At 47.4% G+C, this 15,622-nt stretch overlaps 1 protein-coding gene across 3 annotated transcripts in view; it reads right to left on the reverse strand.

The window, feature by feature from the left end:
* The window catches only part of LOC144136283 (arylsulfatase B-like), a 38,782-nt gene that overhangs the window by 10,450 nt on the left and 12,710 nt on the right, over positions 1–15,622 (reverse strand). For all 3 annotated transcript variants that reach the window (XM_077668504.1, XM_077668503.1, XM_077668505.1), the window contains 3 exons: positions 14,789–14,899; positions 10,348–10,473; positions 4,736–4,862 (listed from right to left, as the gene is read on the reverse strand). In XM_077668504.1, the coding sequence (XP_077524630.1) occupies positions 4,736–4,862; positions 10,348–10,473; positions 14,789–14,899 (364 nt within the window). The remainder of the gene's footprint in view (positions 1–4,735; positions 4,863–10,347; positions 10,474–14,788; positions 14,900–15,622) is intronic.

Below are 15,622 nucleotides of genomic sequence, written 5' to 3' on the forward strand. Positions count from 1 at the left end.
AACGCTGCGCGCATCACGGCGCTGCTGCATCAGCTCATCAATGGTATTGAGCTGCGCATTCTCTTGTAAAGCTATGACAGGTGTGATGCGCGGAAGGCACGTAATGGTCCTCATAGCCTCTCGGTTCACGGAATCAAGGCGATCCCACTGGGCACTTGTAAGATGTTGAAACTGGGCTTGATAAACAATACGTGGCTGCATAACTGCCCTCCCCAACTGCCATGAAACGAAAGAGCATGCGCCACCCGTTTTAGGAGCAATTCTTCTAATCAAACCCAAACTCGGAATAGCTTGCCTTTTTGCCTGAGGAAGCCATGCAGTCGCTGATCCTGATTGGTGGATCATTAAGCCAAGGATTTTTACACTCCGACTTTCCTGTAGTGGGGTGCCTGATAGACAAAGACGGTTAGACTTGCAGCAAGTTTACGGCGTCCGTAGCGGTTGGCGACTGACGTGTATGTTGTTTTATGCACGGATAGCTGAAGTCCGATGGATGATGCGTAATTAGAGGTAACATCCAAGACAGATTGAAGGGTAGCCTCTTGAGTACGGAGATCTTGGTGAGTAATCCACAGCGTGATGTCATCAGCGTACTCAAGAAATTTTATGTCACGGATGTCATGTAAGTGCCAAGTCAGCGAGATTAAAGCAATATTAAATAACGTGGACGACAATACTGATCCCTGGGGCACGCCGCAGAGAGCAACGAATGATCCGACCGCTTCGCCGCTGAGGCGTATCGCAAATTTTCTGCCTTCCAAAATTATTCGACAAAACTACGCACCCTCAGAGGGAGATGAAGCATGCCAATGGATTTCAGAATGGCTGCATGACTGATGTCATATGCCTTTTCAACGTCCATTGCTAAAACGGTACGCACATTGCAGCTGCGAGTAGATGACAAAACTGCAGATGCAAAGACAGCCAACCCGTCCTCTGTACCAATATATGGACGAAAGCCGGTTTGTGCGGGGTGACAAAAACCGTTCTGCTCTAGCCACCACGACAATCGTGTGGCTAGAATTTTCCCCGCCAGCTTGCACAGCGTAGGAGTTAAGGAGACAGATCACAAGTTTGCAAGGTCCGTCGGAGGCTTTCCTGGTTTCGGGATAGGAATCACGACAGCGGATTTCCAGCTCTGGGGCACGACGCCATCCAGCCGTATTTTGTCTATGGTGTCTAGTAGTTGAGAGAGTGCAGCGCTACTCTGGTTTTTGTACACCTCGTACTGAATATTGTCGGGGGCGGGCGCTGTTTTCCGCTTCGCATCATCTATTGCAGCCAGCAACTCAGGCATAGAGAACGGACACGCAATTCCATCTGCGTCGACATCAGACGGCATTTGATATACATGCGCTCGGATGCCTGCCATATTTAAACTAGCGGCTGAAAAAACACAGCATCGTATTTTGGGAAAAGCTTTCGCGCTGCTTCTTTGGCGAAATCACCTGGCGACAAGTTAGCCGCGAAGCATGCGGTTGCTGCAGCGTCAGTCTAACGGCAACCGTGTTCCATTGTACGGAATGTTCGCCAGAGAGAGGCATTCGAGGATTTTGCACAAAGTGGTTCGCACCACGCAAGCCACTGCCGTCGAGAGAGGTCGCGTTCATATTTGCGCGCCTTAGCTGTAAGATACTGCAATCGCGCACCAAGTGCCTGCGACCAAGTAGGGTCTCGCGTAGCAGCCAGCTCGGCTTGACGGCGTGCCGCCCACAAGTTAAGAAGGCCGAGGTCTGGAGCCGGTCGATCAACATCAGTCCAGATGGTAGTTGTAGCACTGTTGAGCGCTGTTTGTATGCACTCTACAAGAATTGGCGAAGAATCTGAGGAGAGATTGTCCAGACAGGAGCGAAAACTGTCCCAGTTGATCACAGAACATTTGTAGCGTAAAGGTCGGAAATGTGAGGTGTGAAGACCGATGATGCTAGGGTGATGATCACTTCCCCAGCAGTCTGGCTCCATAAGCCAGGAGGGAGTACTCGGACCCGACCAGCACGTCAAGTCTGGAGCATAGGAAGCACTTCGAGTTTGACGCACTGGCCGTGTTGCTGTCCCAGGATGGTTGAGCAGCACAAATTGGGCATCTGTGAAGGCGTCCCGCACACGTCTGCCACGAGGGCTCGAAGTGGGGTACCCCCAATCCTGGTGAGGGGCGTTAAAGTCACCTCAGACTAAAATTGGACACCCGGTATACTGCCGACGGACACTTATTAACCAGCCAAGATTAATACGGGAGGAAGCACCACCGGCTGGTCTAACGTAAAACGAAACGACCATAGTGATTTCCTTCTTAAATTTTGCAGCCACTTCCACTACCTCTTGATACGACGTGCACCGGTTTTCGAGAGCAAGGCGTACATGCGGAAAACGTGAGTCCACATACACCGCCGCCTTTCCCGGGGGAGCAGCAGTTTGTACACGACGGTCTATCATTGAAGGAGACATGTAGGCCCTGAAACCTGGAATCGATGGCGAGGCGTTTGTTTCCTGTAGCAACATGGCCCATAGCTGGAGCTTGCGAATTTGTAGTCCAGTCTTGAGCTCTCCCACCTTCGTTGAAATGCCTCTGCAGTTCCACTGCAGCACACCAGCACGACTATAACTTGCCATTTCTAGTTACTAGCCCAAGCGATGTAGAATCACGGACGTCAGGCTGTACAACTGGTTGACCATAAACCGGAGCAAAGAAGTCGCAGAGTTGTCCAGTAGGATTGCGTTAATCTGGGAAGAGGCGGCAGGAAATGACACTCGAGGGCGGCAGGAAGGCGATGTTACTGCGCCATTGATAGATGTGGCGGAGGTTTCTGCTGCCCGTCTACGTCGAGCCAGCAGTTCACGGTGTTGCCGGAGCTCGGTGAGCTCCACTAAAAGACGTGCGATTTGTTCGTCGACTGCGGCCATACCGTCCTGCGGTAGTTTCAGGCACACTGCGCTGCTTTGCTGGCTGTTTTCGGATGCGTTCTTTTCGCACAGTAGCGTTAGAAGACTGCTGATCTGAAGGATCACGCGAGGTGTGCTCAGGGAGCTCCGGCCACTCATCGTCATCCCACTGGAGGGCTGCGAACCGATTGGAGGTCTGCAATGAAGTTATACTGTCTTGTATTGGTCAATGCTTAGTCATGCGACGACGAGGCTGTTGTGTTGCCTTTTGTTTTGTCGGACAGCCTGGAGATGTTATCTAGTCGTCGTCGGATTTACAAAGGCCGCATCGATAAGCCACTTTCCCTTCCGATGTACTTTCACCGGCAGCAGTGAAGGGGCAGGATTTTCGCATATGTCCAGTACTGAAGCAGTTATAGCAATATGCCGCACTTAATTTATATGGCCGAGGCCGTAAAATACAGCCATAACAGTACAGACGGGCTTTTAGTGTCAGAGGGCCTTGCAAGGTGACCATGCAAGAGCGCCCCTTTCCCATGCGTCGGTCCTGGATGACCCGGTGCGTAGGACAGTACAGCTCACGCTGGAGTGCAGTTTGATTCTCAGTGATATCGACGTTGTAGACGACGCAGCGCTGCAAGTCGGAGCCTTCAACTAAATACACTTGTACTGGCACTGAGATTACGCTTGTTAGTGGAATACTGGTGAGCGTTTGCAGTCGTTCTACGGCAGTCAGAGCCGGAAGCCACACTGCAATGGTGTTAGACTTTGTCCTGGCTGTGAAGCCCCGAAAACTTTTGGTTCCGAGGCACGCGTCCAAGTTAGCTTGTAAAATCTTGTTTGGTATATCCGTGAGGCTTTTGTTGGCCAGTGATTTAATGGTCACTTTGTAAGAAGACGATCCGGGAGTAGGCTCCACCGAGTTCCCGATCGTAAGACAAGTGCGCTTACCTTGGGAGCCATCACTTGCCGAAGATGAAATCGGTTGGCTGTCGTTTGAGGGACGCTTGTGAGTTGCGCGAGGGCACTTTTGCAGGGGTAGAGGTGGCGATAAGTCCATTGGAATGCCCTGTTCATCATGCCGTGCGGGTTTAGGCCCATCCGGAAGTGTAAAGCTGATGGCAATTGGCCCTGAGGGCAGATCACTTACGAGCAGTTCGGCATTCCGGGAAGGCAGGAGGGGTGCATCTGCCGATGAATAGGCAGCACAAAGCTGGACCTGGCGCCGCGGATCATGTGTCGACTGCGTGGAAGGTGCTGCCACGAGAGACGCCTTCAGAGCTACCTCCGCTAGCGTGGCAGCGGAGGCACTAAGCCTAGCGTCAGTGCCCAGCTCATCTGCAATCATGCATGGTTCCCAGGAGGCCTCAGACGTTGAGATGTCTGGAGCTTCTTCAGAAGGCGAAGATGCACTTCTATTCAAATAGGGCGCGTATTTACGTGGATGGCTAGGTTTTTCTGAAGAGCGATGTGCAGCCACCTTAGCAGGGACACACTTCTTCTTCCACCCTGGATTGTTCCCGTACGCTGTTGTTCTGTGGCACTTGGTACGAAATTTTTTTCAAGGGTTTTAAAAAATTGCCTCTTGGGGTTTTACGTTAGAAAACTTAGAAATTGGCTTTCTTGATGCCTGGATATAATATACAGGTGGAACGGTGTCCGTTTCGAATCGAAAAGAGGAATGGCGGCTCACAGAGTTAATGGATGAAGCCTCGGTAGCACTTATTGCTAGAAATAATTCGAATTAAGCATAGTTTTGAAGCTACTTGGTGAAATAATGCACATTTGAACGCTTTATCAGTGAAAACTGCGTATTTATGTGCGCAATCTCACCTGGTACAGCTTGTATACGCACCTGCGTAGATGGTCCTCTCTTCATCCCCTATGTAGGGAAACTTCGCGACGTTGATTTCAGGAGCTTCCAGAAGTGTGGGCGCGTAGATGCTGTGGGTAGCTTGGTGCGCCAGGTATAAAAACAGGGGCTGCAGAGACGCGACAGTTAGTGGTTCGTCAAAAATGGTTTCAAAATGTTTACCCTCCGTTACTCTTCCACGGCGAAGCCTCCAGAATGAAGCCATCTGAACCGTTTATCCTGTTTTTACAGGTTTTCCTGTGCCGTGCTTCAACTTTGGATCACGCCTCGAGTACGTGCTTTGTCGCTACAAGCTTTGAAGATAATCTTTTGCTGCTACCTGTGTGGAAAGCTGCCACCTGGGACGGACCTGCGCACGTGTTCCCTTCGACGGCTACTGCGGCAATCACTACGGACAGCACCAGCTACTTAAGCTCAGTCGACATCGAGCCGTACTGTGGGCACGGCGAAGCCTCCAGAATGAAGCCATCTGAACCGTTTATCCTGTTTTTACAGGTTTTCCTGTGCCGTGCTTCAACTTTGGATCACGCCTCGAGTACGTGCTTTGTCGCTACAAGCTTTGAAAATAATCTTTTGCTGCTACCTGTGTTTAAAGCTGCCACCTGGGACGGACCTGCGCACGTGTTCCCTTCGACGGCTACTGCGGCAATCACTACGGACAGCACCAGCTACTTAAGCTCAGTCGACATCGAGCCGTACTGTGGGCACGGCGAAGCCTCCAGAATGAAGCCATCTGAACCGTTTATCCTGTTTTTACAGGTTTTCCTGTGCCGTGCTTCAACTTTGGATCACGCCTCGAATACGTGCTTTGTCGCTACAAGCTTTGAAGATAATCTTTTGCTGCTACCTGTGTGGAAAGCTGCCACCTGGGACGGACCTGCGCACGTGTTCCCTTCGACGGCTACTGCGGCAATCACTACGGACAGCACCAGCTACTTAAGCTCAGTCGACATCGAGCCGTACTGTGGGCACGGCGAAGCCTCCAGAATGAAGCCATCTGAACCGTTTATCCTGTTTTTACAGGTTTTCCTGTGCCGTGCTTCAACTTTGGATCACGCCTCGAATACGTGCTTTGTCGCTACAAGCTTTGAAGATAATCTTTTGCTGCTACCTGTGTGGAAAGCTGCCACCTGGGACGGACCTGCGCACGTGTTCCCTTCGACGGCTACTGCGGCAATCACTACGGACAGCACCAGCTACTTAAGCTCAGTCGACATCGAGCCGTACTGTGGGCACGGCGAAGCCTCCAGAATGAAGCCATCTGAACCGTTTATCCTGTTTTTACAGGTTAGTAAGCATGTAAAATGTTTTAGAAGTGATGATAGGTTCATCATTGTTCTGCCGTGCCCCGCAGTGTGTGCTGATGTTGTGCTGGAGTGTATTTCAATGTTGTTGATGCTTTCCGGAGATGTTGAACTAAACCCTGGGCCAGAAACTGTCGAGCAAATGTTTAGTAAACTCATGAAAGGGCAGAAAACTCTAATGGAAGATGTCAAGGAAATTAAAGAAAATCAGAGTACTCTTTCTAAACAACTAGAAAAAGTCAGTGCAAAGATCCATGAGATTGAAAATACTTTAGTGAATGTACTTAAAAATGAAGAACGACTAGACTCGTTGATACAGAGCATGGCAGCCACTATCCGTTCACAGCAACAGAAAATAATTGAGCTGGAAGATAGAAGTCGCCGAAATAACGTTCTTGTGTTTGTCATAGCCGAAACAGAAATCGAAACCACTGATGATCTCAAGAAGAAAGTGTTGCATGATGTTTTCCATGAACGCCTTGGTGTTGAAGTTAACACAGTGGAGCGGATACACAGACTTGGAAAGAAGCGTACGGACAAGGCGCGTCCAGTGATACTTAGACTTTTTGACTACAACGAAAAGATGAAATTATTTGATAACTGCCAGAAATTAAAGGGCAGCAAATTTTCGTTATCACATGATTATTCTCAGGCAACTTTGCAAAAGCGTAAGAAACTATGGGATAGTGCTAAACATGAAAAGAACAATGGCGCAAAGGTTCGACTCGAACGCGACAGGATTTTCAAGAAGCTTTTTTCTGGGATGACGAAAAGAACGGCCTTACGAAGGCAGAACGGCCGCTCGTAACTGATAGCGAAACAACGTGACAGTGTGAGACGGAAGAAAGGAATTTTGTACTGATAAATATCAATGCGCGCAGCCTCCTGAATAAAACCGCTGAACTCGAACACATTATCATGATTCATCAGCCAGATGTCATTGCAGTTACAGAAACGTGGTTGCGTCCTGAAATTGCTGACAGTGAGATTACACCGCCTACATATAGAATGATTCGGAAGGATCGTGCTTCACATGGTGGTGGTGTAGCCCTTATTTTTAAAGAAGGAATTGAATTTGTTCCCATGAAAGATTGCCCCAACACAGAGAGCATCTGGTGCAGGCTAAAACTTGGCGTTCCTTTCTGTGTCATTGCAGCGGTTTATAGGCCCCCTAACGCCCCTGTCATATTTCTTGAGTCGTTGCAAGACTATCTTTCTAGTAATGTATCTGCGAATGCAAGAGTAATCATTGCAGGTGATTTCAATTTGCCGCACGTGCGTTGGGAGTCGCTAGACATAGATACAACTGATGCTAAAGACTGTGATGCCTTGCTAGACATCGCTTTTAATAATGATCTAACACAAATTGTTAAACAAGCAACAAGGATAGGAGCAACTAGGGAATCAATATTGGACTTGGTTTTTATAAGTAGTAAAATAACCGAATATGAAGTGTCTATCCAGGAAGGGCTTTCTGATCATAAGCTTGTCTTAGTCACCCTAAATCAACTTATACCACCAAAACATGAAAAAAGGCGGACTATTTTTGTTAAAGACTTTTCAAGAGCTGAGGATGAAAGCATTTTAGACTATTTGGAAATGTCTTTGGGCTCATTTGATGTGCAGGATGACGTCAACACATTGTGGACAAAGTTTAAACGCATTGTCAACTTTTGTCTGAAAAATTTCGTTCTCCATCGAATTAAAACTGTCAGAAAGCATAATCCTTGGATGAGTCGTAAAATTATCCAACTAAAACGCAAGATAAAACGTAGAAAACGCAATCGAGAAAAGAATCAAAATGAAATTTCGCGCCTTTCCTTGATGCTTAAACAGATGTTGATGACAGCGAAAGAACAATACTTTTCTGCAAAGCTAACAGAATTTATGAAGACTTCCCCACAGCGTTTTTGGCGTCACCTTTCACCCTCATATGAACAAATGAGGTTTATTGAAGTGGATGGTCATGTTATTGCTGATCAAGCAGAAATTGCTAACAGGTGCAATAATTAATTTCATTCTGTGTTCAGCCACCCTATATCTCCGCCTGAGAACTCTAGTAGCGAAAAGTGCATACCGCCATCAGACATGGCAGATGTCACTTTGTCTGAGCAAGGTATATTTTCCCTCCTACTTAATTTAGACACGAAAAAGTCCTCTGGTCCTGATACTATTCCTAATGAGTTTCTTAGACGATATGCGGAATGGGTATCTAAATATTTACTAATCATATTTAAGGCATCTCTGGAGCAGCATTCTTTACCAAAAGATTGGCTCCAGGCTAGGGTTGTACCAATACATAAATCTGGAAACAAGCACATTCCCGATAATTACAGACCCATTTCTATCACTTGTGCCTGTTGCAAAATACTTGAGCATGTCTTGGCAAACTGCTTATCCGACTATCTAGAGGGCAACAAGCTAAATCCCAATCAGCATGGTTTCAGACGGAGGTTATCTACTGTTACCCAGCTAGTAGAAACGGTACATAATTTTTCTGAAGCAATGAACAACAGGGATCAAGTGGATGCAGTTTGCCTGGACATGTCTAAAGCATTTGACCGTGTCCCACATGATGAACTTATTGATAGGCTGTTCGAACTTGGCATAAACACAAATATTGTACGGTGGATACAGGCTTATCTAACTAACAGAACCCAGTTCGTGGAATTAGATGGCGCCAACTCAGACGTCCTGGGAGTGCCCTCGGGAGTCCCTCAGGCGTCTGTGCTTGGTCCCTTGTTATTTTTATGCTACGCCAATGATATTGCAGTATCTATTCCGCCCCCTGTTAAAGTCCGGCTTTTTGCGGATGATTGTTTAATTTACTCTGTTATTTCAAACCAAGAAGACCAGTTACTATTAAATTCGGCATTGAGCACTATCCACCAATGGTGCACATTATCCAGAATGGGAATCAATTATGCAAAAACTTCATTTCTTACAATTTCCAATAAAACGAAAAATATATTCTTTTGATTATGAAATAAACGGGCACTATATAACTCGAGTCGACCATTTCAGGTATCTAGGCGTCACTATAACTTCAAATCTAAACTGGCATACACACATCAATAACATATGCTCAAAGGCCGAAACAAAATTGTGGTTCATAAGAAGAAAACTGAAGCTTGCTTCCACAAAAGCAAAACTAACAGCTTATCTCGCACTGGTACGACCGACACTGGAATATGCAAGCGTAATATGGGATCCACATCAGAAAAACCAAATTGACAGGATAGAAAAAGTTCAGCGAAGGGCGGCTCGATTCATTCTGTCCAAATACAGATCTACAGATTCAGTGACGGACATGCTTCATGAACTAAACTTGCCTCAACTTTCAAAGCGAAGGAAAGTTGCCAGGCTGAAAATGTTTTATCTGCTATATACTAACCACTTCAACTTGAACATAAGCGTTTACATGACACAGCGTTCCTCTAGAGCTGTGAGATCTTCTCACAAAGATCAGGTCACACCCATGACGGCCCGAATCAATTCATTTAAATACTCCTTCTTCCCCAGAACCATAGATGAATGGAATTCCTTGCCCCAGGACCTTTTACAAGCAGACAATCTACACCAATTTGAAACTTATCTGTCCCGTTATTTAAGCCTATAGAAGCCATTTGTCTTTGCTGTCAATCATTATGTTCTTCACCTGCGGTTCTAATCCTCGGTGGTCTGAAACTGAGTGTATTATTGTCAGGCACTTGTGGCTTTATCTGCTGGCAAAATAATTGATGATTTTAAGTTGTATAAATTTTGTACTTGTGGCTTTGTGTACTTGTGGCTGTATGTACGTATTCAATTGTATGCATCCACCCTGTAACGGCCTTACGGCTGACAGTATCAATAAATAAATAAAATAAATAAATAAATATGCACTCTTTTTAGCAGCGGAAAGGAAAAAAAAATATGTGTAGAGGAGGTGTGACGAACGGAAAAAAACTGCAGGTGGCAGGAATAAGTGCCACATGTGCTTCCGGCGTGTCTAAACGTGTCTCTCGAGGACGTGGTGAATCGTGCGCAGAGAGTGTGGCTATTTGTGTGTAACGAAATGGACATATAAAGAGTTCTTGGGTAAATGAACTCGGCCTGTCATGAAATCACGTCATGCTCAAGCATTTCCGTCGGATCGAGCCATCGATTGCCTCAGATTTTTTTTAATCTCAATTTTGGGATCTAAATGAAAGCCCTTTGCGTGCCAAAGGTCTGTGTCTGGCTGTCAACTGTGCTCAAGAACCGATCGGCAGAGATTAAGAAGTGAAAACGACACGTTTGCGCGCTTACCTTGGACGTGTTCCTATTGACAATAATAGACTTGGCTTGCTCTGTGAAGGCCGTTGTCGCGTAAACTTGCTCATCGGGAACGAGGGGCTCCGTGTTATTCCAGAAATCTAGTCCACGGGAAATACCCTGCGATAACCAGAAAATTCAAGCCGCTCCTCAAAAAGTGGCACTCTGCTCCCATCGCACTAGCCTTGCTCTCTTAATCTGCCCCATTTTCCCCTCTTTTAGCTTCTAGGTTTCACAGTCCCATCTGTCCCATCTCCCTGTCTCCATCGCGCCACTTTGGAACACTACTACTGTCGACGGCAACGCTAAGGTAAGCTCTTCGAGCTATTCGCTCTTTGTTTATGCATTTTTTTTATGTTCAGCGATAACGCATGCATTCATGCATCTCTACTTATAATACACAACAGAGAGCTGATAAAGAACCTTTTACAAGCTGCCCGCTTGAGGGGCACACGCTTTCGATAAGTGCGGCTGTTGGAATTTGTCTTGTTAAATGCCTTACTGAATTGTAAATAACACTTTTGTGGATAAAAAGTCAGCCACAAGCGTATACATCGCCGTTCTGTTTTCAGCGAGGTTTGCACTTTCTTAGAAGTATTAGTAGTTGTAGTAGTAGTAGTTATAGTGGTAGTGGCAGTAGTAGTAGTATGGGACTTTATTCGGGCACAAGATTTGGGCGCCTGAGAAGTCGATGGTCTACTTCACGAACAGGCGCTGTTCTTCTTTACCTTCAGCTCCAAGCCAGACCCGCCACGTCCTGACAGTGTGGGAGGGAGTGGGGAAAATCCTGATTGCAGAGTAACCGGGTAGCTGATAAGGAGTGCGAGATGTAGGCATAAGGGCCAGGGCAGTTGGGACATAACGGATCGCTGCGAAATTCGTACAGGTAACGCCATGCAGGTGTGACAAAAATGTTGAGTTGTATCTGTCCAAGGATGTAGCCTCCCGCAAACAAAAACCAGGATGGAAGTCAGAGTAGACTTCACGTTCAAGGTGGAGAGCACTGCATTTTTTTTAGTGCGCTAGCACTAGGTTCGCCAAAAAGCCGTTGTCTGTTTTTTTCCGTATGAAGCCTGCTTCTGCCAGGTGGCCGACCTGTCACGGTGCTCAGGTGGCAACCTTGCCGCCGTTGTCTATTTTTCTGTATGGTACCTCCGCGACCTGGAAGAGCTGGGTGCCAACCACCTCGGTGGCAGGTGGGCCACTTATGTCACGTTACCTTGTAACGTCATAACGACCTGATCACCAGATTGTGAAAAAACTGTCCACCGTGGAAGGTGGCAGTTCAATTTATGATTATTCATGAAAGGTTGCCTAGGAAGAGCAACCTCAGTCTCACAAGCCCTACCGATGGTAGCACCTGCCGTTGCAGGCAGTGGTGCCTTGCTTAATCGCTGCACGACTGCGCCAGGAGCGAGAAGAGGACTTCCAGGGATCAATGAATGTAGAGAATGACCAGTTCTACTGCAGAAAGTCTAAAATGATGCAATATCACGTAAACTTAAATCAAGCAGAACCATAGGAATTCAAGATAAACCATGAAAAAATGAGGGCCAACCGTGCTAGCGCATGATAATTCGTGATAAGGCCCAAGTAAAACCGCCCGTGATTTTTTTTATTGTGGCGCGAACGGACAGTCTCGGCACACACTCCGAGGATCAGCGGTGCCCGAATAAGAATTTCATGGGCAAGGTAGCGAGCCAGCTCATTGCCATCAATTTCCCAGTTCCTAGGGATCCATCGGAGGAAGACGGGGCAAGGCTGCAGCAACGCAATTGCGGCCTCGAGCTTGTACATGTGGTGAGAGTGTTTTACATTGAATGGCCCGAATGGCTGCTGGGAGTTAGTGTAGATCTTATAATGAGCCTCAGGTGGGAGCGAATCAGAATGTTGAGTGGCATGAATGATGGAGAGGACCTCGAGCAAGAGAAAGTATGGGGTGCGTAGGAAAGGACCGCTAGTGTGAGTGATAGGGGTAGAGAGAAGTTGAGAGAGGACCGGGATGTCGGAGCTGCGAGAAGCCATGTGATAGACATACGTATCATCCGTCACTCCATGAGTATCGAAAGGGAGGACTAAGGTGAGAGGCAGCAGCATGTCAGCGGCCAGCATGTAGGACCGGAGACATACTGAAGGCACGAGGAACTCTACGAAGTTTAGAAGATTCCGGCGTAGAGAGAGGGGCGGCTGGATGGTACGAGTAGTAAGTAGCCCGGTTGAGAAGTGAGCGTCCATGAGCTGTACCGGAAAGGCGATCCACTTGCCGGCCGCAGGTCGCCAGGAGGGTGAAAGACACCAGTTTCATAAACTGTATCGGTGGAGGCTGTTATGGGAATACGAAAAGCAGCCTAACAAGCGTGTTCATCTGGGTCTTGGTGAATGAAGTAAAGAAATTCGTCAAGGGCTAGCCCGTGAGCCAGTTGACAGGCGTGCGCTTTACGGGGGAAGGAGCCCTGCCTCACAATGCAGCGCGGTAAGTGGATGACAGAGTGACAGGTAGAAACAGCCGTATGGATAGCCCGGATTGTCCTGGCGACGTGCCGATGCATGCCAAGAACGCAGCAACGAGAAAATTTGGAATAGCGGAGCGGGCCAGGGTTAGGGTGACGAGTGAGTTCTGAGCTCGTTGACAGGCACAGTCCGTTAAAAGTAGTTGTTCGGACTTGTTGGGCGTGGGAGAAATGCCCTCCTAGTCAAGACGAGAGGAGATTGTATCCAGGCCGTGCTCGAATGTGTCTTACACATGACCAGAAGAGCCTTGCGAAGTCTAGTGTTTGACGGAATCCTGTCTGGCGAGGAGGGAGCATAATAACAGAAAAGAGGAGCACTTGCCAAAAAGAAAAAAGGAAAAACAATTGACGTTTCGGGGCCCGTACGGGTTCCTTGTTCACAATGGCAGCGGATGGACGAAGGTGGTGACTTATGTACGGTGCAGGTGACGTAATGAGCATGCGTAAATGTCAGGAAGATTATTCCGCGTTCGGTTCAAACCATGTGGTGTCGTTTGGATATGAAGTGATTCTAGAAGTAAGCGGGACGATAAATACTTCTCCGTCGCGATGACTCAGGCGTTGTTCCAATCGATGACATGTGATGCAGCTTGATAGTGTTCAGCCAAAACATTTTCTTTCGTGCGTCCTTTGGCATCGTCATTTTGATGTTGTTTTAAGCGCCGTACGGGCCCCGAAACGTCAATTGTTTTTAATTTTTTCTTTTTGGCAAGTGCTCCTCTTTTTGTTATTAAGAGCGTTGCGAGCACCACAGTGTGATTTAATCAGCAGAGAAGGAGTCTGCATCGGTCAGCATAGAAGAAGTGAGTACAGTTTCGGTAGACCCTATGAAGCGCGCAGTGATTATGTTGGCAGTGTCGGTCTCGAGATATTTCATGACATTGGCGGTGGAGAGGCCGGACTCGACGCAATGAATGGCACCGAGGTAGGGGAGGGTGCGGTTGACATGGTAGGTGTGGACGTTGACCAGCTTACAGCTGAGATTGATGCGGGTAATGTGCAAGATAAAGTTGGCACCAAGATCTCGATGGGTCTTGCGGAAGGCCAGACTCTGGACTGGCTTGGTATCGAGGTTGATGTCATACAGGAGCGTTCTGACAGATTGGCAGCCTTGTTGATGATCTTAAGCACGTCTTAAGGCCGGGTGGTGGAAATAAGAGTGTCAGGTGGGAGCTGGAGGCCCACCGAGATCATCTACAGGCGGCCATGCAGGAAGCACGGACGGTTCACAGCCATCGACCGGGGAAGGAAGGATATCCATAGGAGGATTCAGATCGGTTGTCGCGAGGAGAACCAGCGGGTTGACCAAGGATCTTTACATGTCCTTACAGACAGAAGCCGATTCTGTAGAAAGTGGCGGCGTGGAAGACGGCAGCGTTGGTAGTTTAGGCGAGAGCATCCGAGTGAGCGGCGGGGGAGTCGCGGCGGGAGCATTTGATGGAGATGGAGCTGGCGGAGCCAGTGCTTCGTCAGGCATGCCGGCAGGCTGAAGTGGCGTCGGTAGGTTTAGCGCGGGGGACTTATTTATTTGCCTATACCTTCGTAAGGACACCCATGGAATAGACGTTCCGTGTGAGGATAAATGAGTACGAAAGGAAGTTAAATAATACGTGCAACCACAGTTTGCTCTCGAGTACAACAACACTTACGGTCTTTGATACACAACTTTAGCGTCAAATTGTTGTTTTTGCGGAAGTTCTATGGCACATGGTATACTATACTGAACAAACGCCAAAATGCTCACAGCGCTATTTTGATGCTTCGCCTAAGGGAGAAGTTGCAGCGATATTCATTTACTGTCGCACCCTTTGAATACCCTCCATAACTTGTCTCGTGCTGCAAGTGAGATTGTCTTACTTACGCGTTGCCTTACTTACGGACAGCCTCAATTTGCAGGGTCCGGCAACACACTAGTGCGCACTCACCTGTTCCATAATTCCTTTATAGTAATCGTTTGGCCCGTTGTGCAAGCCGTAGAAGCTATCGAAGCCCCGAGACGTGGGCGTATAGTCCAGGTTGTGGTACCCCAGGTGCCACTGACAAGAAAGAAGAAAGGTGTTAGCGTAGGGAGCACTGAAACGCGCACATAGCACTCTCAATTCTTTTTTTTTTTTTTTTATTCGAGAAGTGTGCCATGAGGCATAAGTTGAAAAAGGAAAGGGGGGAAGGAATGCACGGGATTGAAAGTTAAAAGAAGGAGTGAAGAACCGTTGCGCTGAGGTAGTCGCAGAGGTTGGTAATCTTAACCTTTTAACGTACATGATCATTTCTGAACAGAACAGAGGCACAATATACAGTATCTAAGAATGCCCATCAGTAGTTAATTTATACATCGAGAAATCTTGAGCTCGAAGGGTTGGTTACCTATGGAAAAAAATTACTGGTATAAAAAAATGATTATTGTTCGACCTCTACGCAGGTTGTGCACTCAACAATAAAACGAAGATGCGCCTCCAAACGCTGACCTCATAAACGCTGATTTCACAAACGCTGAATACACAGAGGTCCGAGGAAAACGCTCGGACACTTGGTTCGAATACTTTTCACGAGCTGCAGCCTCCAACCTGACTAAGAAACGTATGTTGTATGAAACAAGAAATCTTATGACACGACCCACAACCATTTACGATGAACGGTTGCGTCACAATTTTAATACAAAAATTGGTTTTTGAGTAAAGGAAATGGCGCAGTAATTGTCTCACATTTCGGTGGAGAGTTAAACCGCGTCTAAAAAGACGATTTAAGGTCTGGGAAGACTC

This window comes from Amblyomma americanum, chromosome 6 (assembly GCF_052857255.1).
Source record: "Amblyomma americanum isolate KBUSLIRL-KWMA chromosome 6, ASM5285725v1, whole genome shotgun sequence".
Lineage (NCBI taxonomy): Eukaryota > Metazoa > Arthropoda > Arachnida > Ixodida > Ixodidae > Amblyomma > Amblyomma americanum.